This window comes from Balaenoptera acutorostrata, chromosome 14 (assembly GCF_949987535.1).
Source record: "Balaenoptera acutorostrata chromosome 14, mBalAcu1.1, whole genome shotgun sequence".
Classification (NCBI taxonomy): domain Eukaryota; kingdom Metazoa; phylum Chordata; class Mammalia; order Artiodactyla; family Balaenopteridae; genus Balaenoptera; species Balaenoptera acutorostrata.
Window position 1 is genome coordinate 69,727,920 of NC_080077.1, and position 23,554 is coordinate 69,751,473.

At 40.7% G+C, this 23,554-nt stretch overlaps 2 protein-coding genes across 2 annotated transcripts in view; one reads left to right on the forward strand and one right to left on the reverse strand.

The window, feature by feature from the left end:
* LOC103014826 (gamma-aminobutyric acid type A receptor subunit rho1) overlaps window positions 1–9,950 on the forward strand; it is a 32,242-nt gene extending 22,292 nt beyond the window's left edge. The window contains exons 5-9 of the mRNA XM_007195949.2: window positions 653–735; window positions 3,046–3,186; window positions 5,145–5,297; window positions 7,857–8,044; window positions 9,210–9,950. Coding sequence (XP_007196011.1) covers window positions 653–735; window positions 3,046–3,186; window positions 5,145–5,297; window positions 7,857–8,044; window positions 9,210–9,503 — 859 coding nt within the window. The 3' untranslated portion in view covers window positions 9,504–9,950. The remainder of the gene's footprint in view (window positions 1–652; window positions 736–3,045; window positions 3,187–5,144; window positions 5,298–7,856; window positions 8,045–9,209) is intronic.
* Window positions 9,951–13,882: 3,932 nt separating this feature from the next.
* PM20D2 (peptidase M20 domain containing 2) overlaps window positions 13,883–23,554 on the reverse strand; it is a 29,419-nt gene continuing 19,747 nt past the window's right edge. Inside the window, exons 5-7 of the mRNA XM_007195947.3 lie at window positions 20,406–20,541; window positions 19,253–19,360; window positions 13,883–19,017 (exon numbers count right to left, since the gene is read on the reverse strand). Of these exons, the coding sequence (XP_007196009.1) occupies window positions 18,863–19,017; window positions 19,253–19,360; window positions 20,406–20,541 (399 nt within the window). The 3' untranslated portion in view covers window positions 13,883–18,862. The remainder of the gene's footprint in view (window positions 19,018–19,252; window positions 19,361–20,405; window positions 20,542–23,554) is intronic.

The window sequence follows — 23,554 nt, forward strand, 5'->3', positions numbered from 1 at the left end:
CTGTGTAAACTCTGAAAAAAAACCATTAGATGCCAACAAGTGCTTGCATGTTGATACCGTAAGATCTTCCAGTGTTTTTCCATTACTGTGATCTCCATGGAATTATCCATTAAAAACACCTGCATCCACTAGTAGATGTTATTATCAATATAGAAATATCAACATTGTAAAAAAAAAAAAAAGTGCCGAATTTGGCAACTGGCATAAGTACTTCATGAATATTATTTCTAAGACATTGGACACAAATATTGAATATCAATAAAATCAATAAAAGAAGAATTTGAATGATCTGAAACAGGAGAGCAATATATGCTCCTATGGTTTAAGAAACCATATCAGATGAGTTGTGATTTCACATTGTTTTATCGAATGAGACCATTGCTTCACTACAGTGCTTGCATGTGATGGGAGTTTAGTGCAGTCGTTGTTTGCCCCACACTGACCCTGGGGTTAAACATAAACACCCAAGAGTACTCCAGTGTGGGTATCACACATAAGATGCCTGGTTCTCTAAATCCTGGCACATTGCTTATGAATTACAAGAAGGAGGCAGTTATATTGGGGGGAAGCAGAGGGCTTTCTGCTTCTTTTATCATTTTGCACTTGTACTTTGCAGCCTCTGCACACTTGGATTTTGTCTTTCTGTTTCTAGGGTCACGGTGACCGCCATGTGCAACATGGACTTCAGCCGGTTTCCCCTGGACACGCAAACGTGCTCGCTCGAAATTGAGAGCTGTGAGTAGGCTTGTCCCCAGACATCCACACACACATCCTAAGTTACTCTAAACACCTCTGGCTCTCAGGAGCAGGAGCAGGATGTGTTCCTAATCTGTGATGATGCTTCTAAAATGACTTTTTAGATAGAAGCGAAGTCTCGGGTAAGTTTGAAAATCAGGAACACATTTGGGACTAAAACCTTCTATTCCCCTAACTGACCCTTTTAATGCCCATGGCAATGGCTTTGAACTTTGGTGCTGTGGACCCTGGACGTTTCCCAGTTCGCCAGGGCAAGAGCTCGGGGAGGGACAGCAGAGGGCTCAGCAAACGTGGGTCTCCTTTCAAGCCCCCCAGCCCAGCACTCACACACGCAGTCCACCAGAAAGTTCCTTTTGGATCTGTTTTATTGCTCTTCTGAATAAGATTTCCACTGAGGAAAGAATTTCCTGGCAAAAACAAGTTTGGCAGCAATTGCCCCAGGGGACAGCCATTGTGAGTGCAGGTGGTGGTTGAGATGCTCAGGTACAACTAAGGGACCTCGGGAAACTTCACACACACACACACATACACATACACACACTCCCTGGAAAGTTAAACACCAGCCCCAGGAAGAGCAAGGCTGCGGCAGCATCCAGGACTAGTCACTGGCATCTCTAGCTCTCTGCGAACCTGCCCCCGTGCTCCAATCTCCGCCAAAACATTTCCTCTGATGGGCACAGTCTGGACCCTCCCATGACTCCCACTCCTATACTCCTCCCGAACCAACACACACCCACTGGCAAGTCTCAGCCTGTATCAAAGTCCCGTAAGGAGTCATGTTGGCCCAGGGCACCTTGGTAAGCCTCCCCGGGCGGTGGTGGTGCAGCAGGGGTCCCGTGGCCCCAGTCATCCAGGGCCGAGGCGCGCAGGGATGTGGACCCCCATGTAGCAGGGGCCGCATGGACAGCTCCGCAGGGCGCTCGGTGTGGGATCAGGGGGAATAAACCCCAGGACCATGGGGGTGACTGCCTCCTGCACCGTGGCTTTCCGCCTGCTCTGTCCTTGAATCCTCCCAAGCTCCCTGTGAGAAGGTTACTGTGATCTCCATTACACAGAGGAGGGGCATCACAGAGCGAAGGACTAATCGTGGGCTCCAGAACCTTGCTTTCCCCACAATACCCAGGCAGCGGCATCTGTCAGGGTTCCACCAGAGAAGCAGAACCATAGGAGATACACAGGGAGAGAGTTAGTACAGGGGACCAGGGCTTAGGGCTCCGTGAGCACCTGCAAGGCAGGCCGTGGGGAAGGGCAGGCTGGGGACTCTCGGGCAGGAGCCCACCCTGTTGCCCACAGGTGGAATGTCTTTTTCCTCGGGGAAACCTCAGGTCCGCTCTTAAGGCCTTTCAACTGATTGGATCAGGCCCACCCAGATTAACCTGGATCCTCGCCTTTACTTCACATGAACTGGTTGTAGATGTCACAACTACAGAGCATCTTCCCAGCAGCACCTGGATTAGCGTCGGATTGAATCACTGGGTTCTTACTATAGCCTGGCCAAGGGGGACACATGAAAGCGGCCATCACACAGGTCAAGGGTTAGAGGCAGAATAAAAGAGGAATAAAATAGAGCCTCAGGGAGCCTCAGAAAGAACTATTTACACACGAGCAGACTGGACCAGCAACCCCTGAGGGTTTTATCCCAGTTCTGCCCAGGCAGCAGGTAGGTCTGCTTGGCTGGGGTAGGTGGTGTGCTCAGCTAAGTGGGCAGGGTGGGGAAGTGTAGCGCCAGAGGGGAAGCAATCCTCAGGGGAATCGCTTTGATTCTACCCTGGGCAGGAGCAACTGGAAGCCTGCAGAGAAGGGACTTGTTCTGCTGCATCTCTTTATGTGTCCTTTCTTGCTAGAATGCAGCCCTTATTACCTGAGAGAGTGTTTACAGGAACTTGCCATCAATAATGCATCGTCACCCTTTGAAAGAAGAAAGGTCTAAATCACCCATGGTTTAGAAAGCTGAACCATATGAAATGTTGCCGCTATTTAACCTGCAAAAAAAATTTTTTTAAAAGAGCAAATTGTAGTTTCTGGTCTACAAATATAGCAATTTCATCTGGTTTAAGGCTGAATTGAGGGGTGAGCACTTTTGCAGCAATGATGATCATTTAGGCCTGAGAGCTTTGCCCTGATGACTTTTGGAAGGCTGAGGAGAATTAGATTTGTCTTTTTGGATTTACTTTTGCTTCATTTAGACTGCGGTTCGTTTATTCAGACGATCTTATCCCAATCCCCACAGAGCCTCACAGACAGGCTTGTGGTCTTTCCTGGCGTCTGACGCTGTCTCTATCTTTTCAGATGCCTACACGGAAGACGACCTCATGCTGTACTGGAAGAAAGGCAATGACTCTTTAAAGACAGATGAGCGGATCTCACTCTCCCAGTTCCTCATCCAGGAGTTCCACACCACCACCAAACTGGCCTTCTACAGCAGCACAGGTGGGGGCGGGGCTAAGAGGGGGCCGGCATCCTCCATCTCAGGAAGCCTGTGAATTTGTTGTCAAGTGAGCAGAGCCTGTGCCACTTGGATTTGAAACCAAGGATCTGGACTTCTAGATCAGGTCTAGAGGGTGGTGAGCATTGGGTGGGGGTGATTTTTTGATACCTCCAAAGCATCAGAAGTGATAACCTAGAAAATGCTGGTAAGGGCTCCAACATAAGCCCTGTGGGGAGGTCTATTTGAGACGACGGCATCGCCAGTTTAGCAGCAGGAATCTCACCCTGATATAACTCCCAGAGCGCCCTCTCCTATGCGCAAGAAATACTCCAATTTCAGGTTTATTGTTTTCCGTTCACGTTCTCTTGGCTTCAGCCCCTTTGAGTGCTTCTCTCTTAACCAATCCCCTCCTACCATACTGCTTGCACGGGCCCTCTTATGACCCTCTTGTGAGCCACGGTGCAGGAACTACTGGTCATTGGTCATTCTCTGTGGGCAGTGTTGTTGCTTTCTGAACCAAGGGCCTGGGCAAGCTTGCCAACCCTCCCATGCACTGACGTTGCCTGAGGGCAGGCGCTGTGGTCTTCCTCTTGGCAGCTGAGGTTACAGCTGAGCTTCACTCTCTCCAACCCTTGCCTCTTTCTTGACCAATTACCTTTCAGGCTGATTTTGCTCTAATCTTTATGCAGTTTCTGTTGCTAAAACATCGCATGGTTGACTACCCAGAGAAGTGCCACCGTTTGAGTCTCTCTGATCTGTAACAGAGGGCACTGCTCCCTTCCAACATGTGGCGATCCCACGTCTCTTATCTTTTGCATACATCACCCACCAGTCTTGGTCCTTTGGGGGATCCCCCATTCCTTTGACTCTTAGCATTTTGACCTTCCTCCTTGCGTGAGTCCATTTCAGGCTGCTATAACAGAGTACCATAGACTAGGTAGCTTCCAAACAACAGAAATTTATTTCGCACAGTTCTGGAGGCTGGGAAGTCCAAAATCAAGGTCCCGGCAGATTCAGTGTCTGATGAGAGCCCGCTCCCTAGTTCAGAGACTCACTGTGTCCTCACATGGGGGAAGAGGTGAGGGAGCTCTCCGAGACACATGTTATAAGGGCACCAATCCCATTCATGATGTAATCACCTCCCAAAGGCCCCACCTCCAAATACCATCACATAGAGGATTAGGTTTCAACACATGACTTTGAGAAGGACACAGGCATTCAGTCTGTAAGCACCTCCACAGTCACTTCTTGGAGCTGTTATAATTATAACCGTTGCACAAAAATTGTCCTGGATGCCAAGTTTTCTAGTTCATGTTGCCAAGTCCCCATTTTATTTTCAGCCCTCATCATGTCAAATTTATCCTGCCTTTTCCTCTCCTTCCACCATTCTCCTGTTCCTTTCAACTCCTCCCTGTAAGTTTTCCTTGTAAAGAACAACAGGGTGGAGCTAAAGCATAGCCTAAATGCATCGTTGTACTTAGCGTGGTATTTTAACTTCAAACATATTTTCCCCCATAAGAAATCCAATGGGCGTTGTTAAATCCATACATCTCAAGCTTTAACGTGTATAGGAATCACGTGGGGAGGAGTGTTAAAAGGAGGTCTGAGTCAGTAGGATCTGGGGCGGGGCCCGAGAGTCTGCATTTCCAACAAGCAACCAAGTGATGGCGGTACTGCCAGGCCCTGTGCCGTAGTTTGAGTAACAAGAGTCTTCAATGGCCTGGTTCCCTTTACGTACAGAATGAGGGCCAAAATTCCTTGAGATGGACTCACTCACCCATGCGGTATGAGTTATCGTATAATCACCCTGTTCCATGGTTTTTCTCACTTCCCCTTTATAAAGGTAGGGTAAGTTTCCAGGGAAGCGTCTAAGGCATTTATGATTCTCTGAATAAAGTTTGTCCTATGAAGGAGCTGAGTGGCTCTGCTGTGTGTTCTCTTTTCTTCCTGTGTCCCCCAGGCTGGTACAACCGTCTCTACATTAACTTCACGTTGCGTCGCCACATCTTCTTCTTCTTGCTGCAAACCTACTTTCCCGCCACCCTGATGGTCATGCTGTCCTGGGTGTCCTTCTGGATCGACCGCAGAGCTGTGCCCGCCAGAGTCCCTTTAGGTAAGAAACCTCTCAAGTGCACATTCCAGATATCTGAAAACACAAGTAATTCCTTCCAGATAAAACCATTCTTTCCAAATTGGCCCTGAACCCCTGTTGGTATTATAACTTGGAAAAACTTTGTTATTCATTCACAGGTAAAATGCCACTATTAAGAATCTACGTAGCAGGAATTCCCTGGTGGTCCAATGGCTAGCACTCTGCACTTTCATGGCTGAGGGCCTGGCTTCCATCCCTGGTCTGGGAACTAAGATCCCAAAAGCATTGAGGCCAAAAAAGAAAAGAGAAAAAATCTATGCAGCAAAGCTGTTTCTAGGTCCCCATAGGTTCCCATGTAAACAACTCATCTTTAATCTTGTTAGAGCTGAGTTCTGGGGCGGTTGGTCCTGGTCTGTGGTGCTTCCTCTGCCCACCTGCCTAAGAAAGTCACATTCTGTAATGGGGTTTCTCCAAAGGTGGCCCAAGGGATCTTTGTGACAGTCTCTGGGGGAAATTGTTTAAAATGAAGAATCCGGGGTCCCATCTACATGTATAGGATCAGAAGCTCTGAGAGAGGACCAAGAATTTGCATTTTGAACAAGCTCCCCCAGTAATTTTTTTTTTCTGTAAATATTTTGATTTGTATGGTAGTTATAGAAATATATAAATTCATTGAGCTCAATATTTAGGATTTGTGCACTTTATTGTAAGCAAATTATTCTTCAATTTATCTCCTTTTTTAAATATTTATTTATTTATTTTATTTTGGCTGCGTTGGGTCTTCATTGCTGCGCGCGGCGTTCTCTAGTTGCGGCGAGCAGGGGCTACTCTTTGTTGTGGTGCGCGGGTTTCCCATCACGGTGGCTTCTCTTGTTGCGGAGCTTGCGCTCTAGGCGCGCAGGCTTCAGTAGTTGTGGCATGTGGGCTCAGTAGTTGTGGCTCGCGGGCTCCAGAGCGCAGGCTCAGTAGTTGTGGCACACGGGCTTAGTTGCTCCACGGCATGTGGGATCTTCCCGGACCAGGGCTCGAACCCGTGTCCCCTGCATTGGCAGGTGGATTCTTAAACACTGCGCCACCAGGGATGTCCCGCATTCTTCAATTTAAAGTCAGAAAACTAACCAGATTTTAGGAAGTCTCGCTTTTTAAAATTGCTTGTCCAAATTTTTTTTTTATTATTATTTTTCCACTTTCTTGCACATCTATTACCTTTTCCTGTCTTGACTGGTTTCCTCTTCTTACTCATTGATCTGTTGATCAAGTCTTTGTGATCTTTTGCCTTGGTTCACAAAGATAAAAACACCTTATCATTGGTGTCTGTCACTGCTTTCAATCCATAAGGTAACATAGTAACAGCTAATACTAATTGTGAAGTATTGGGCTGTTTTACATACATTATCCCACTTAATTCGCATACAAAAAGCTCACGAACTAGCTATTATTATCATTGTTTTACTGCCCACGCCCCCTACCCCGCCCCCGTAATTCCTATACATACTCAAGTCTGAGAATCCCTACTCTACAAGCCTTCCATCAACAGCTATTTGCTATCAACTCTCTTCCCCTCTTTAAATATTGCACCCACTCCACACACAGCACTATTGCTAATACGTCCAGGAGCTTCAAAGGAAAGATGACCCACCAGGTTTTAGTGAAATAGGATTGGTGCTGGCCCTTAAGATGACCCCAATCCGCTGTGATTTGGTGTTTGCCAAGCAAATGTTCTGAGCTTAATTTGAAATCTTGGGGAAATTTCCACTGACAGATGCCCTGGCCTTTAACGGTTGTTCTGTAGCTTGAACAGTTACTGTGCTCAATAAATAAACATTCTAGTTTAAAAAATCTGTTTCCCATAAATGAGGTTAACATCATTCTCGGTAAAATTGACTGAGTCCTCAAGTCAACACGGCAGAATGCGCAGCCAGGTGCAGCATGGTGGGATGGGGCTCTGCCAGAGGTGCCCTGACAGCTGGTAATATAGGCCCAGGACTGCAAGATTCTACACCAGCAACAAGGGCACAAAGATTAAAACAAAACTTGTGTACCTTTTTTCCCTTTTCTGGTGAAGGAGTTACAAGAAATATACGTACTTGCTCGTATATGCAATCTGTTTTTTTATTCATTTATTTTTATTTTATTTATTTATTTTTTGGCCGTGCCCTGAGACTTGCGGGATCTCAGTTCTCCGACCAGGGATTGAATCTGGGTCAGGGCAGTGATAGCCCGGAATCCTTACCATTAGGCCACCAGGGAACGCCCCTGCAATCTTTGCTTTGTGCAATTGAATGGAAAGACCCTGCCAACCTGTCAGGGGCTCTCTGCCGAAGAACAGAGTGATGCAAAGGCTGTGATGAAGATGCAGGGATACAGAGCCGGGAAAGGGTGAGCATGGGGGTTGGAGGAACAGGAGAAGCTTCATAAAAGCTAAAACTGAGAAGGTGAGCAGGTGTTTGCTAGACAGAGGGGGCAGGGATGGAGACATTCTAGGCTAGAGGAGCAGCTGGGAGAAAGAACAGAGGCACGAAGCCATCCGGTGCGTTTGGTGAAAGACAAACCCATGCTTCTTTCTCACGGTGTCTGCAGGGATCACCACGGTGCTGACCATGTCCACCATCATCACGGGTGTGAACGCCTCCATGCCCCGCGTGTCCTACATCAAGGCCGTGGACATCTACCTCTGGGTCAGCTTCGTGTTCGTGTTCCTCTCGGTGCTGGAGTACGCGGCCGTCAACTACCTGACCACCGTGCAGGAGCGGAAGCCGCAGGAGAAGGTGACTTTACCATGAGCCAGAGTGTCTGCCCTGGAACGGGGGCCTGGACTAGCTCTGCACACCGGGCAGGTCCAACCTCCTCTGTCAAATGGGACGATGACACCCCCTCCTCCACCTACTTCATGGGTTGGTGTGAAGAGCAAACAAAAACGGTGTGAAATTTACTCCGGGCTACTTCTTTCATTCATTCAAATATTTATTTGGCACCTACCATATACCAGGAGCTGCTAAGCCAAGTTAGCTAAGACGTGGTCCCTTTAATCTTGGTGGTGTTGGTAGTTTAGTGATAAAAATAAATGGCAGTTCAACACGGTGGAACAAATGATTTATGAACATAGAGGTATCATAAACGAAGCTTCCAGGAATTCTTTTTCCAAGACATTCTTTTTAATAGTGGTATAATAATAAATGGCTTGGATGTAACATGATTTATTCCCCTATTAATGGGCAGTATATTGTTTCCATTTTTTGCCACTATAATAAATGCTTCAATAAACATTATATATATAAATATATATACATATATATTTATATATATACATATACATATATATATATAATACATATATATTTATATATATATAAAATCTTCTAGGGAAACATATCCTCCATTCTAGGAAATTTTCCTCCACATGTGACCTCATACATCTCCCATCACTTCCCAGATCATCTTCCCTCCTACCTGGTTTCCCTTTCGTCCTCCTGTCTGCAATTCAATGGTTATCTCCTCCAGAAAACTCTAGCTACATAGGAGGAACTATCCCCACAATGCCACACCTTTCAAATTCCCCCAACCCCCCACCGCCCTCTCTCTCTCTCTCTCTCTCTCTCTCTCTCTCTCTCACACACACACACACACACACACATGCACGCAATAATTGTAAACATTTTTATCAGGGCTCATATCAGTTTATGATCTCATGGAGAACATGCCGATTATCTGATCATGAACCTTCTTGTGGGTCTCTGATATGACGTGATGTTTCCTAACAGTTGATGGGTTACCTGCTGTTTTAGAATGTTTACTGTGCCACCACCATTATTCCCCCAGCCCCATAATAGAAACTAGAAAAAGGCAATGCTCTCCACTAGGCAGCTTCTTTGGAAGGGCTTCTGAGAGAGGATGCTGAGCTCGCATCCCAACGTGCGTTTGCTGTGTCCGCAGCTTCCCTGCACCTGCGGGTTGCCTCAGCCACGCGCGGTCCTGCTGGACGGCAGCTACAGTGACGGGGAGGTGAACGACCTGGGCAACTACACGACCGACAACGGAGACAAGCCAGACAGGATGATGGTGCAGCTGACGCTGGCCTCGGAGAGGAGCTCCCCGCAGAGGAAAAGCCAGAGGAGCAGCTACGTGAGCATGAAGATTGACACTCATGCCATTGATAAATACTCCAGAATCATTTTTCCAGCTGCATACATCTTATTCAATTTAATATACTGGTCGATTTTCTCATAAATGCCTGTAATTCTATAAATTTCACATTCTTCTATATATACTACAGAAATACCTGAATGATGAAAAATAATTTAAGGTTATGATGAAAAGAAAGTTCACAGTACCCACCCTTCTCCATCTTTCCAAAACTGCACTGACAAGACACTTACTGGTTTAATTTGCACTTACCACCTATTGTGTACACAGCATTATACTCAGTGCTGCAGGTATAGACACCCATAGCAACTGATGATAGTTGTTACTGAGATCCCCTAGAAAAGCATGCTGCCAGTGAGGTGGGCACACTGTGGTTCAACCTCTTTTAGACCCTACATGCTTATTCATATGAACCATGTCCCTTACGTGAGTGTCATTCTATTCTCTGGACCAAGTGGAACTGGGAAGCACCTGAAGTTCATTTACATGGAACATACATGCACCTAAACCCCACTTTGATCAAAATTCATACTTCAGTTTATAGCCTCTTATTTTATATGCATCTCCTCGTGTTGATTTCAATACAAGGCAATAATAATATTCCTTTTATTTACATCTTGTGGTTCCTGAGGTTTTACCTCTTCACCAGAAAAGCTCTTTTGATGGGGTACAATGGCTTCTGATTTGGGTAGGAAATTTCCATGGTAGGGAAACTTTGAAGAAGAGGGTATATGCATGCATTTTGTTAGTTTTGTCATAGAGGTAACTAGCCTAGAAAACTTGTGTGTTTAAGCGTTCCCTGTTTAATAGTTACTGCTTCATGCATCTCCACCTTGGAGCATGTCCAAGTTCAAAGTGAAGTCAGTAATGTGGTATCTTCACTGAGGAACTTGGGAATAGACTGATTTTTTTTCTGCATAAACTTTTCAAGGAAATGCATAATTTGGGACTACCTGTAACTCTTTAGGATGAGAAATACATGGTTTCTGAATTTTAAAAAAAGAAATGGGAGCACATCACTGGACATCTCCATTTATACTCAGTGAATACCAGCATTTTCTGTGAACCAGAAAACAATGGCCACTGATGTTAAGAGCATGGGATAAAGGAGAGTGTTCTAATCTGATGTATTATTTAAAAAACAAATAGCTATTCATACCATATATCTACAGGATCAACCCCTACCAAACTTATCCCGACAGCATTTGTTTGAAACTCAACTAAATTCTGTACACAGTAATGCCACTTTTATTCCAAAGTTAATTTGACTGATCCCTATACTAAATAATATCATGTTATTTCTTAATGAGGGCTATACTTTATTCTAATCTTTAAAAAAACCCAAATTTGCAGAAAGCCTAATTACAAGGCAATCTCCCATTTCTTCCAATAAAAGCTCATCAAAAAAAAAAAGTTTTTAGCAAACTCTAGTAGAAAAACGTAAAGGAATATAGATGAAATAGTTGAATGGCAACTTTTTTAAAAAAATTAATTAATTTAGTTTATTTTTGGCTGTGTTGGGTCTTCATTTCTGTGTGAGGGCTTTCTCTAGTTGCGGCAAGCGGGGGCCACTCTTCATCGCGGTGCACAGGCCTCTCACTATCGTGGCCTCTCTTGTTGCGGAGCACAGGCTCCAGACGCGCAGGCTCAGTAGTTGTGGCTCATGGGCCTAGTCGCTCCACGGCATGTGGGATCTTCCCAGACCAGGGCTCGAACCCGTGTCCCCTGCATTGGCAGGCAGATTCTCAACCACTGTGCCACCAGAGAAGCCCCTGAACGTCAACTTTTAATATTAAAAATATTTTTAGAACATTACCTTTTTCATGCTTATTTTATGAAACAATTTCAAACTTCACAAACATCTTTGCCACTTGCTTTGTCCTCATGAGCAAGGCCACTCTAAACCATCTGGCAGGTTTCTGGGGCACGTAATCTGAACTTCCATCTACCCCATTTGGGAAACTCCACCATTCGAATCAACATATATGATGCTGTATTAGTCTGCTCAGGCCGCCAGAGCAAAGTACCATTGACTGGGTGGCTTAAACAACAGAAATTTATTTTCTTTCAGTTCTGGAGGCTGGAAGTCCGAGATCAAGGTGTCAACAGGTTTGGTTTCTCCTGAGGCCTCTTACCTTGGCTGGCAGATGGCCGCCTTCTTGCTGTGTCTTCACATGGCTTTTTTCTCTGAATACATGCATCCCTGGTGTCTCTTCCTTTTCTTTTAGGGACAGTAGTCATGCTGGATTAGAGCCCAGCCCTTATGATCTCATTTAACCTAAATTACCTCTTTAAAGGCCCTGTCTTTAAATAAGTTGCACTGGGGGGTGAGGGCTTCAACATACGAATTTGGGGAGGACACAATTCAGCCCGTAACAGATGCCCATGGGACTTATTCAGCTGCATAATAGTATATCCAGTGCATCTTACAAGTATTTACTCTTGATCTTTGCAACATAATCACATATTGTTTTTTAAACATCTTTAAAAGGCTGGTTTACATTGATATCTATACTAGTGATTATGAAGAATAAGTTATTAAATTCATGTTGTTTCTTTGCTATCTTTTCTAGCAATTCTCTCAGGTGACCTCTACAAGCATTTAAAAGTAGCATCGACTGAGGTGATTTCCATGGTAATGTTTTCCCAAGACAGTACTTTGCTCTCAAAGCTGTGTAACTGAGAGAGAACTCTGTAATTTGACTTTGTAAAGACCCAAATACAAAGCATTACTCTCTTTTCTGATAACTTTGGAGAAAACCTTGCCTTATATGTGGGCATCTATAGTACTTAATAAACTTTTGCTGGCATGACTGGAGAGTAGGAAGATTTGGTTAATAATATTGTCTGGTTAATATGCAGGTACCATATGGCCATATTGGATAATTAATTTTTAAAGAGTTAAAATACTGTAAAATACACTTGACTAAAACTATATCAAAAATAATTTATTCTCTGTTGGGTAGTTCAAAAGGCACTCCAGGAGTCTGAGGGTTTCTTATTATTGTTGTGATACAATGTGGACATCACAAAGATGTGCAGAGTGTTAGCCAAGAGAGCATTGGGGCTAGTCAGACCAGCTTTTATTTCACAGCAATATTCTCTTCCTGTGTTTTATGTTCCTGACCAATATTCTTTAGTTTTTTCATAATTCATATTTCATAGAGAAGTGTGATGCTAGGTTTTAGAGAGAATAAAAAATGGAAACAATCTAAGTGTCCATTGACAGATGAATGGATAAAGATGTGGTATATGTATTACACAATGGAATACTACTCAGCCATAAAAAATAACAAAAGTCTTGCCATTTGCAACAACATGGGTGGGCCTAGAGGGAATTATGCTAAGCAAAATAAGTCAGACAGGAAAAGACAAATACCATATGATCTCACATATATGTGGAATCTAAAAACAAAACAAAACAAAACCACACAAAAAATGAACAAGCAAAATAAAACGGAACCAAACTGATAAGATACAGAGATCAGATTAGTGGTTACCAGAGGGGAAGGGGTTGGGAGGGTGGGAGAAATGGGTGAAGGGGCTCAACCATACGGTGATGGATGGTAACTAGACTTGTGGTGGTGATCACTTTACAGTGTATACTGATGTCAAATTATAATGCTGTACACCTGAAACTTAAAGAAAAAAAAAAAGGTTTGTTAATAACAATGAAACCTCACATTTGTAAAACCCGGTTTTATTAAAAAAGGAAAAAGTACTTTCACATTTGCTGTTTCATTTGAAGCTGAATGAGGAAATTTTAAAGGCAGAGAAAGACTGACTGGCATGTATTGATTAAATGGCTAACAGGTAAAAGACTCCTAACCCAGTTCTCGTTCACCTTATTACAGATAATGGATGAATACTGAACAAGTAAAATGTCACGCACAATACATAAACGTCAGTATGAGGAAATATTTTTTTTTACCAGTGGCACCTTTTTATTTATTCATTCATTCAGCAAGTAATTCTGAGCACCTACTATGTAGCATGTAAAGTTCAAGACCAGTGCTTCTCAAACCATCTGTGGTGAAGGACCAGTTTGTTAATTATTTTATATTTCCAATCCAGTGGAGAATTCCACTTGGGCTTCAGTTGCGGCATTTGAGTTATTACTTCAATACTTTGTATTGAAGTTGAAAAAAAATTTGAAAGAAAATTTTTTAAAGAAAATTCAATACTGTAATTATGTACCTACCTCTTACCATGTAAAACTTGCATTGGCATTTTTCAGCATCTGAGACTAGTAAAACATTTATTTTTAAACAAAAGAACTTAATTGTTCTTTTAAAATTCTCATATAAATAATACGACGTTCAAAGTTTAAAAGCAAATCAACATCTGTAATACTGATGCATAAGAGAATATAATATATCACATTGTATTTGGGTAACTGTTCTTTATCTTCATATATTTTTAAAACTCCCTAATTATGTTGAAAAAAACCCCAAGACCATTGCTATTTGATAAACATATTTATTAACATTTTAGATTTTTTTCATACATACTTTAATATGTATGTATTAACATTTTAAAAATGACTATGATCTGATGGTAATAGAGACTGATTGCCTACTTGAAAAAATTATTTCATACATGTCAAAATGCACTATCCTCAACTATTTAATTGGTTTGTAAAATGCTTGAAGTATGTAAAAAAAATAAAGATGTAGTTTTTCATACCTTACAGTCTTATAAAGAGTTGCTAGCTGGCACAAAGACAATTAATTCATTTTACAATGAAAATTTACTTTGATAGTTTGAAGGCTAGCGCTATGTAGGACATTTTCCAGAAGACCAGAGATACTTCAGATAAAAAGAAATGTATAAAACACAGCTATCAGAAATGGTTTTTTAAAAAGAATATATTATAAAATAAGACAATCACTTTTTAAGAAAAGACTTTTCATATCGATTTCTTCTATTCAAACAGACTGACATGACTCAGGTATTTTTAAGTGTTTTAGAAACACTTCCTCAAAAATTTCCAAGACAGCAGCCTTCAGATGTTCCCTCAATCCCAGTGTTGCTCAGATGAAGCAAATCTTATGAGAACTTACCACCAACCACAAGTTTTTTGGGGGCATGGACCATATCTTACTCTTTGTCTTACCCCCAGTGCTTAGAAGTAGGCTCTCCTTGACAAATGTTCACTGAACTCCATTGCTGAAATTATAACAGCAAAAATATCAACACAACTCATCAATAAACAAACAGTCCTTTGGAGGATTGTGGGAAATCAAAACACTTTCAGTTTATAAAAGTATCCATAAACACATGAAAATGTTCTAGTTTATGCTAAATGCCCCAGCCCTTATGAGTACTACAGGAAGAAGCAATTAAAAGGGAAAATCTTCCTGAGTAGTTCATAAACTGTGGGTAGTTTTTAAAACTGAATAGCAGTCTGAGAATTTTAAGAGGCAAGCTAAATATTAGATATACTCAGTCTTATTATATAGTATATAGCAACTTAGTAATTAGCAGTACCACATAATTGTTTTATACAGGTCCCATATTCAGTCAGGCCTGCTTTTAAAATTAAGTCACAAAAGAGAAAACATTTTCAATCTGTAATTAAATTTAAACCATTAATTTGAATTATACTTTTAAGGTCTATTAATTTAACAAAGATAGCCAAAAGTTGCTATTTGAGGAAAAGGCCTTCCATTCAGGCTGTGAACAGTGAAAGTTATTAAAAAAAAAAAAAAAAAAAAAAGGCATGCAATAAAAGCATTTTCCATAAAAACAAAGATACCTCAGGCAGGTCTACCTATATCTCTAGTTTAGGTCAGAAACTAATTCAATATATTAAAAATTATATTATTTTAAACTTTACATGAACTCAGCTTCTTGGCCTGTTTTTTTCCAGATGAGTCAGGTTTTAGTGTACTTGAAGGAAATTAAGCATATTGAGAAGACAATGGCTTCAAAGAACATACAATCTAGTGGAGGAATAACGCACAGTCACTGAATCCAAGTGACAGTAAAGTGTCATCATTCAAATTAATTCTGGGAGAAAAACTTAGCTGCCCCCTTCCTCAAAATCAAGACACAAAATTTTGAAAAAGTCCTCTTCATGTGTCAACCTCCTAAAAATAAATTTTTGTCTTTTAAATATAAAGAGCTATATATAACCCTTTTTATCTAAAAGTGACACTGTTCTCCTGTAATCGAGTGCTTCCCCATTTATCTTCCAAAATCTTTGGAGACTTAATCCAAAATATGAGGACTAATCAATAATGATAATTTAAGCTAAGTATAAAAGTTTATGAAAATTTAGCACATTCCAAACATGCCATTGAAGTATGAGGATAAAGAAAGAACTTAGTTCCAAAAGGAAAAACTACCATTACAAATGAAGTAGTCTCCCGAATTCAAATGGCATAGTGAAGATTAGCTACAGTTGTTCCTCTGGACAGATTTTTGACTCAGCAGTTATTTATGTTATTTATTTACACTCTTTAGTGTAATATGGCTCAGTTAATTCACTGATATATAAAAAGTAAAAAGGGATTTAAAAAGTCTGAATTATATTAAATAACTTAAAGTAAAATAATGTAAAATGTCAAGGTGAGATCTGGGGAAAAAAATATATACTTCTAGATAGACCCTGGAGCATCTCAACCTCTTTTCTGACATGATAAATCCAGGATATATTCCAATGGGTAATCCCATATGTTGACCAAGTTTTTTAAATGTTGAAAGGAAAACAAAATCTTACAGAAACTCAGAAGGGACACAAATCTTAGCGGTATGTCAACATTACCTCCTCCGACGACTGGGTTGTGGCAGATAGCACTGGTACAGACTGTACCTCTCCCCTGCACATCAGCAGCAACTCGACACCTTGCTCTCTCATGCAGGATGCTTATCAGAACACAAGTGAATTGGCAACAACAGAATTCTAACCTGACATTTTCTCCAATTCGTTTTTAAAAAGTAAATTCATCACAAATACTTCGTATGAGTAACAGTTAACTTGTGACAGTTCACAAAAGATAGGAGAATATCAGTGGGTCAGGACAGCAGTTAACAATCACTGTTCTAGAATTTTAGCGAGGCTTTAGAAAATAAAACCACATTCCTTAGAGTGCAGGATTTATATAAGGAATTTGAAGCTTGTAGTTGAGAAATGCATTAAATTGATAATTAGGAAACTAATTCTGTTTTTATAAACCAGAGGTCTTGGACATATCCAATTCTCAGCGTGAAGCCTTTGTTGATCCCTCTTCTGTTTGCAAAATACATACCAACCATGCCTGTTTGAGGTTATAAATAATCAAAGAGTGTCATGGAGGATCATGTTCTAAAAGCTGATGTGAAGGGTTAGAAGAGCGGCTTGCACAGAGGACAGCCTTAAGGCAGCAGGGTAGCTGTATCCCAGAACAAAGTAAATGCGAAAAGAAAGCGAACTTCGAAAGAGCCAGAACCCTCAATGAGGAGAAACCACTGATGCATTATGATGGTCAACACAGAGCACTGCTGTCTAAATCCCTTTCTTAATGTTTTCAATTCAGAGACTTCAAGTTTTCTTCTAGGAGAAGATCTGATTATATGATGTAGTCAAAGAGAAACAGTTTTTATTTTACTGTTACATAGGATGGGCTGGCAAACTTTATCTTACGAAGGGCCAGATTGTAAATGTTTTAGGTTTTGCAGGTCACACGATCTGGTCGCTGATGCTTTATTTTTTTCTACAACCCTTTCAAAATGTACAGACCATTTCCAGCATGCTAGCCATACAGAATCAGGCTGCTTGCCAAATCAGGCCGCAGTCTGCAGACCTCTGATATGGAAGAAAAGCAATTCTCAACTACTAACTCTCCACCCAAATTCCCTTCTCCTTGTTTCAACTTTAAATAATTTCAGATAGAATAGGAATTAGAGGTTTAAAGGACTGTAAGGATGAGGGATCTAATCTAACTTTCCAAATGAGAAGCCTAAGGCAGAGAGCACCCAAGTGACTTGCTTACAGCAGAGAGGCCAAATGCTCACTTTTCCCTCCTTCCCCTTCCATCTCTGCAATGCTTACACTCAAACTTGAGGACTCCCTTTAAAATAAAGTCTACTGGACCTTTACTATACTCACAGCTTAAAATATTTGTTTGGGCTTCCCTGGTGGCGCAGTGGTTGAGAGTCAGCCTGCCAATGCAGGGGACACAGGTTCGAGCCCTGGTCTGGGAAGATCCCACATGCCACGGAGCAACTGGGCCCATGCGCCACAATAACTGAGCCTGCGCGTCTGGAGCCTGTGCTCCGCAACAAGAGAGGCCGCGGTAGTGAGAGGCCCACGCACCGCGATGAAGAGTGGCCCCCGCTTGCCACAACTAGAGAAAGCCCTCGTACAAAAACAAAGACCCAACACAGCCATAAATTAAAAAAAAAAAAAAAAAAAATCATCGGCCTTTAAAAAAAAAAAAAATTTGTTTTACTGGATACTTGTTTCACATTCTTTTATCATGTTCGAGAAAGTCACACCAGGAAAAACTTACAATACTTTTTAGTTTATATTGAGCTAGCATGGGGCTTAAGGAGGCTTAGAATTCTGTCCCCTAAATTTAATAAACTACTGAGTTTACTCAAGCTGGACAGGCTAGCTTCTGAGAAGAAACCTGAATAGGGCTGCTAGGTAGAGGGGATCAGTTATATGGCATTAACATTCAAGATAAGCAGACATCACTCCTCTAATTAAATTCCTCTGGAACCCATGGGGCTACCAAGCAAACACGTTACAGGAAGAGTCTAATCCTATCCATTTACCATTTTTTCTATTACTGAAATATGGAATGAGGAATAGCACTTTAATGCCACCTCTCAGAGTAAATTATATATAAAAAAGAACATTTTCATTTTCCTTCAAATGGTAAAACTAAAGCTTATTCTTTGTACCTGAGTTTCTAGTTGTTTCCCCATAGCATTTCTGATAAAAAGCGTACTTTTATTGTCAATGAAGAAATTCTCTAAACCAAAACAGATATAGTCAGATATTCCAGATGAACCTTCCCTAAATTTAGAACTTGAATTTTAAAACAACTTTATAGAACAATGTTACCACCCTATATCAAAAAAAAATCTTTCATGTGGCAATTCTGGATATAAGGCTTGAAATCTCTTGGATCTTTCAAATACACTCACACAACATACGGATTTATAAAATGTTATCACTGATAAACCATGTGTCATCCAGGTTGTTTATGAAATGCCATTACATACCAGCCCTGAAATGTCACAATTCCATCATATACAGAGTTGTGAAATTTTCACTCTAGATATGAGGCAATGTGTTTTCTCCACATCATGTCCTCACTTTTCAGGTAAGAGGAATTTGACTCCCTTAAGAATGAAAAACAAGCCATGCCCTCCTCCCTCATTAAAAAAGATTAAAGAAGAAAATCATAACTTCTTCTTCATGATCCGTGAGTGGCTCCTAAATCTTCCTTTTATTCTACTGTATTTAAAAACTCTTCTTCTTGAAGTTTCAATTTAAAGTCCTCTCTGATTCTTTCTAGCAGCTCTGGTTTAAAAATAACATCCAGTGCAGTCATTGCCAGAGCTTTGGCCGTTCGCAAAGTGTAGAACTGGGCTTCTTGTGATCCTAAAAGGTAGATAAAATGAATAAAGATAACCTCATATGTATTACAAATTACTTTACTAGTTTTCTGGTTAGCTCTCAATATCTAAATTGCCTCTCCAACTGCCCACCACAATATAGTATTTCCTGAGGTGTTGTTAGGTAAAGAAGTAATAATAGGCTAAACTAAACAGTTAGAAAGGCAACTACTACTACAAAAAGAGTATATGCCAAGACATTCACTTGTAATAACACTTACCTGCAGCTTCAGTGTATTGTTCTGTATGATTCAAGGCATTAGATCCAATGTAAAAATATGGATGAATCCCAGGAACCACAAAAGTAACATTTCCAAAATCAGTAGATCCTTGGAAAGGTAAGACAAACCATGAATTTCTAATTGCTAGTCCAATGGACACTAAAGCACATTTATCTTAATCTCTATAGCACCTGACATGATTTACTACTCCTTCCTTTCCAGAAATTCTCTGCTCTTTTGGTTTCCATGACTCCACTCTCCTAACTGTCTGGCTTTCTCTGTCTCCCTCTCTAGTCACTTTCCTTCACCTGTCACCTGAGTACTGGTGATCCCTAGGGTTTCATCTCTGGGCGACTCCTCCTCCTGTGTACCTGGGCAACCTCATCAACATTGAAACCTATGGTTTCAATCACCTCTCATGTATTGACAACCCCTAAGTCTCCACCCAAACAACTTTTGGAACAGGCTACCAGACAACTTTCCTTAGAAGTCCTGTGAACACCTCAAATTTAACAAACTAATAATTAATACCAACCCACCATACTCCAGCCTGCTCTTTCTCTTGAACTCATCTCACTGAATGACATCAACACCCTGTTTTTATCTCCAAGTCCCTCTGAGTCTATTTCATCAACATTTATTATTATATTTTAAGAGAGGCTTTTCTAACATGCAAACGTATTTGTAATAACGCTCTTAAAAGGAAAAAAACCTAAAATAACCTGATATGCTTATGATTATTTAAATTCTAACAATTGTTTGTTACTCCTCAGAAACTGAAAATGCCCCCATATAACTAAGTCCTTAGTAACCTGCTTACTGATGACTGGAAATGAATTAAAATTCTATTTCCCCTTTAAGTAGCTTACTTAAAAATTAGAACTAAGCAAATTTAAACACTAGAAATATTGAGAATATAAAGCAAAGAGTATGTTGGCTATTTCTAAAAACAAATCTGTTCACTTGACATTCTACATTCACTGAAGAGTGAATCAGTGTCTTTCCCCTACCCATTAAGTTTGTGAAAAATCTCATTAAAAATCACGAGCAATACCTCCCCCAACCTCCAAAGCTGTTAAACAATACCATTTAACCATGGATGGTACTTCCCTTCCTCAAATAGCATATGATATGTTTGAAAGAACTTAATCACCTGAAGGGACATTCAACATCGCATCTTCTGAAATGAAGTCTATTCCCAGCTTTTTTCCATTTTCAATATAAGCTCTCCACAGGCTCTTATTGGGAAGAACATTGTAATAATCATGTGCTCCACCTTTAATTTCTACCTAATAAAAAAATTATAAAACAAATTTTGAATTAAGAAACTCAAATTCACTATCTAATTTTCAAACTAGCAATAGTTCTCTAACAGAAAGAGGTTTAAGAGGAGGCACCTCCCCTGCAGGATATAAACTCTCTCAAATCTTTTACCTTAAAAAAGTATGTTTTTCTATAACGGGAGTTCCTAGGGCCCTATCTCCTTTACATTATATATGCACCAAAGCACACAAGGTCACCTAGTCAGTGAGTCTCAACTTCAGTCCCTAAACAGGGTGTGGGAGAGGCCAGGAGTCTCCATTTCAGCCAGCACCCCCAAGTAACTTTGATGCATGTGGTCCCAAAACCACATACTTAAGAAACACTGCTGTAGGCTATAGCCTCTAAAAGAAAGAAATCAAGATTTACCGATTTTCAATATACAAACTGACACTGACACTGACACCACTGCCTGGTCTGAAAGGTATAACATATCCTGAGCAAGACAGAAGATTCACAATGCGGAAGGGTTGACTATGGTCCTCATTTATTAATTTCAGTGCATGAAGATACAGAAGCAGTTTATATGTGCCCAGTTAAGAGGATTTACAGATTTAGATTTGACTAAATCAAAAATGGGCAATACTCCCACAAACTAAAGATAATCCCAATAGCATTAGCAAAAACCAATTATAAAATGGCAGAAGTAATATTCTACTTTTAGCAACATCTAAGTTAGAAACAATGACAACCTAAGTAGATACTACAAGTCAGCCAAAACATAAAAAATTATTAAAAGACTATTTAAAATATAGGAGAAGAGGAGATAAGCAATCTATCTGATAAGATGTTTAAGGTAACAATCATAAAGATGCTCAAAGAACTCAGAAGAATGGATGAACAGAGTGAGGAGTCAGAAGTTTTTAACAAAGAGTTAGAAAATATAAAAAAGAACCAGAGCTAAAGAATACAATAACTGAAATAAGAAATACACTAGAAGGAATCAATAGTAGATTGGACGATACAGACGAATGGACCAGCAAACTGGAAGACAGAGTAGTGAAAATCACTCAAGCTGAACAGAAAAAAGAAAAATGAATTTTTAAAAATGAAGACAGTTTAAGAGTCCTCTGGGACAACATCAAGAGTACTAACATTCGTATTATCAGGGTCCCAGAAGGAGAAGAGAGAGAAAAAGGAGCAGAGAACATGTTTGAAGACATAATAACTGAAAACTTCCCTAACCTGGGAAAGGAAACAGACATCTAGTCCAGGAAACACAGAGAATCCCAAATAGGATCAACCCAAAGAGGATCATGCTGTCCTTAAATGGCAAAAGTTAAAGATAAAGAGAGAGGGGCTTCCCTGGTGGCACAGTGGTTAAGAATCCGCCTGCCAAGGCAGGGGACATGGGTTCGAACCCTGGTCTGGGAAGATCCCACATGCCGCAGAGCAACTAAGCCCATGCGCCACAACTACTGAGCCTGCGCTCTAGAGCCTGCGAGCCACAACTACTGAGCCTTTGCACCACAACTACTGAAGCCCACGTGCCTAGAGCCAGTGCTCCGCAACAAGAGAAGCCACCGCAATGAGAAGCCTGCACACCTCAATGAAGAGTAGCCCCCACTCGCCACAACTAGAGAAAGCCCGCGCACAGCAACAAAGACCCAACACAGCCAAAAATAAATAAATTAAATAAATAAATTTTAAAAAAATTTAAAAGATGAAGAGAGAATACAAAAAGCAGAAAGAAGAAAACAACAAGTTCCATACAAAGGAGTTCCCATAAGGTTATCAGCTGACTTTTCAGCAGAAGCTCTGCAGGCCAGAAGGGAATAGCACAATATATCAATCCTTAAAGTGATGGAAGGGAAAAACCTACAACCAAGAATACTCTACCTGACAACGCTTTCATTCAGATTTGAAGGAGAGATCAAAAGTTTTACAGACAAGCAAAAGTTAAGAGTTCAGCATCATAAAACCAGTTTTACGAGAAATGTTAAAAGGACTTCTTGCCACACAACTAGAAATATGAAAATTACAAAAGGAAAAATCACACTGCTAAAGGTAAATACACAGTAAAGGTAGTATCAATAGATCAACCACCTTTAAAGCTAATAGGAAAGATATAGATATATATCTATAATAAGGAGTTAAGGGATACACAGAAGAAAAGGGTGTAAAATATGATATCAAAAACAGTAAAGGTGAGGGGAAGGAATAAAAAAACAGGGTTGTTAAAATGCATTCGAACTTAAGAGATCAGTAACTTAAAATAACCACAAATGTATATATATTGCTATTTATAAACCTCACAGACACCACAAACCAAAAGTCTATAATAGATACATATACAAAAAAAAGAGAGAAGAATCCAAATATGGGGAATTCCCTGGTGGTCCAGTGGTTAGCACTCATCGCTTTTACTGCCGGGACCCAGGTTCAATCCCTGGTCAGGGAACTAAGATCCTGCAAGCCACATGGCATGGCTGAAAAAGAAAAAAAGGACACAGAGTGGTTGAATGGATACAAAAACAAGACCCATATATATGTTGCCTACAAGACTCATTTCAGATCTAAAGACACAGACAGGCTGAAAGTGAAGGGATGGAAAAAGGCATTTCCATGCAAATGGAAATGAAAAGAAAGCCAGGATAGCAATACTTACATCAGACAAAACAGACTTTAAAAGAAGACTGTAACAAGAGACAAGGACATTACATAATGATCAACAGGTCAATCCAACAAGAAGATATAACATTTATAAATATATATGCACCCAACATATGGAACACCAAAATACATAAAGCAAATATTAGCTAACATAGAGGGAGAAACTGACTGTAACACATTAACACCCTACTTACATCAAGGAATAGATCATCCAAACAGAAAACCAATAAGGAAACACTGGCCTTAGGTGACACATTAAGGCCAGATGGACTTGCTGATATATATAGAACACTCCATCCAAAAGCAGCAGAATACACATTCTTTTCAAGGATACATACAACATTCTCCAGGACAGGTAACATGCTAGAC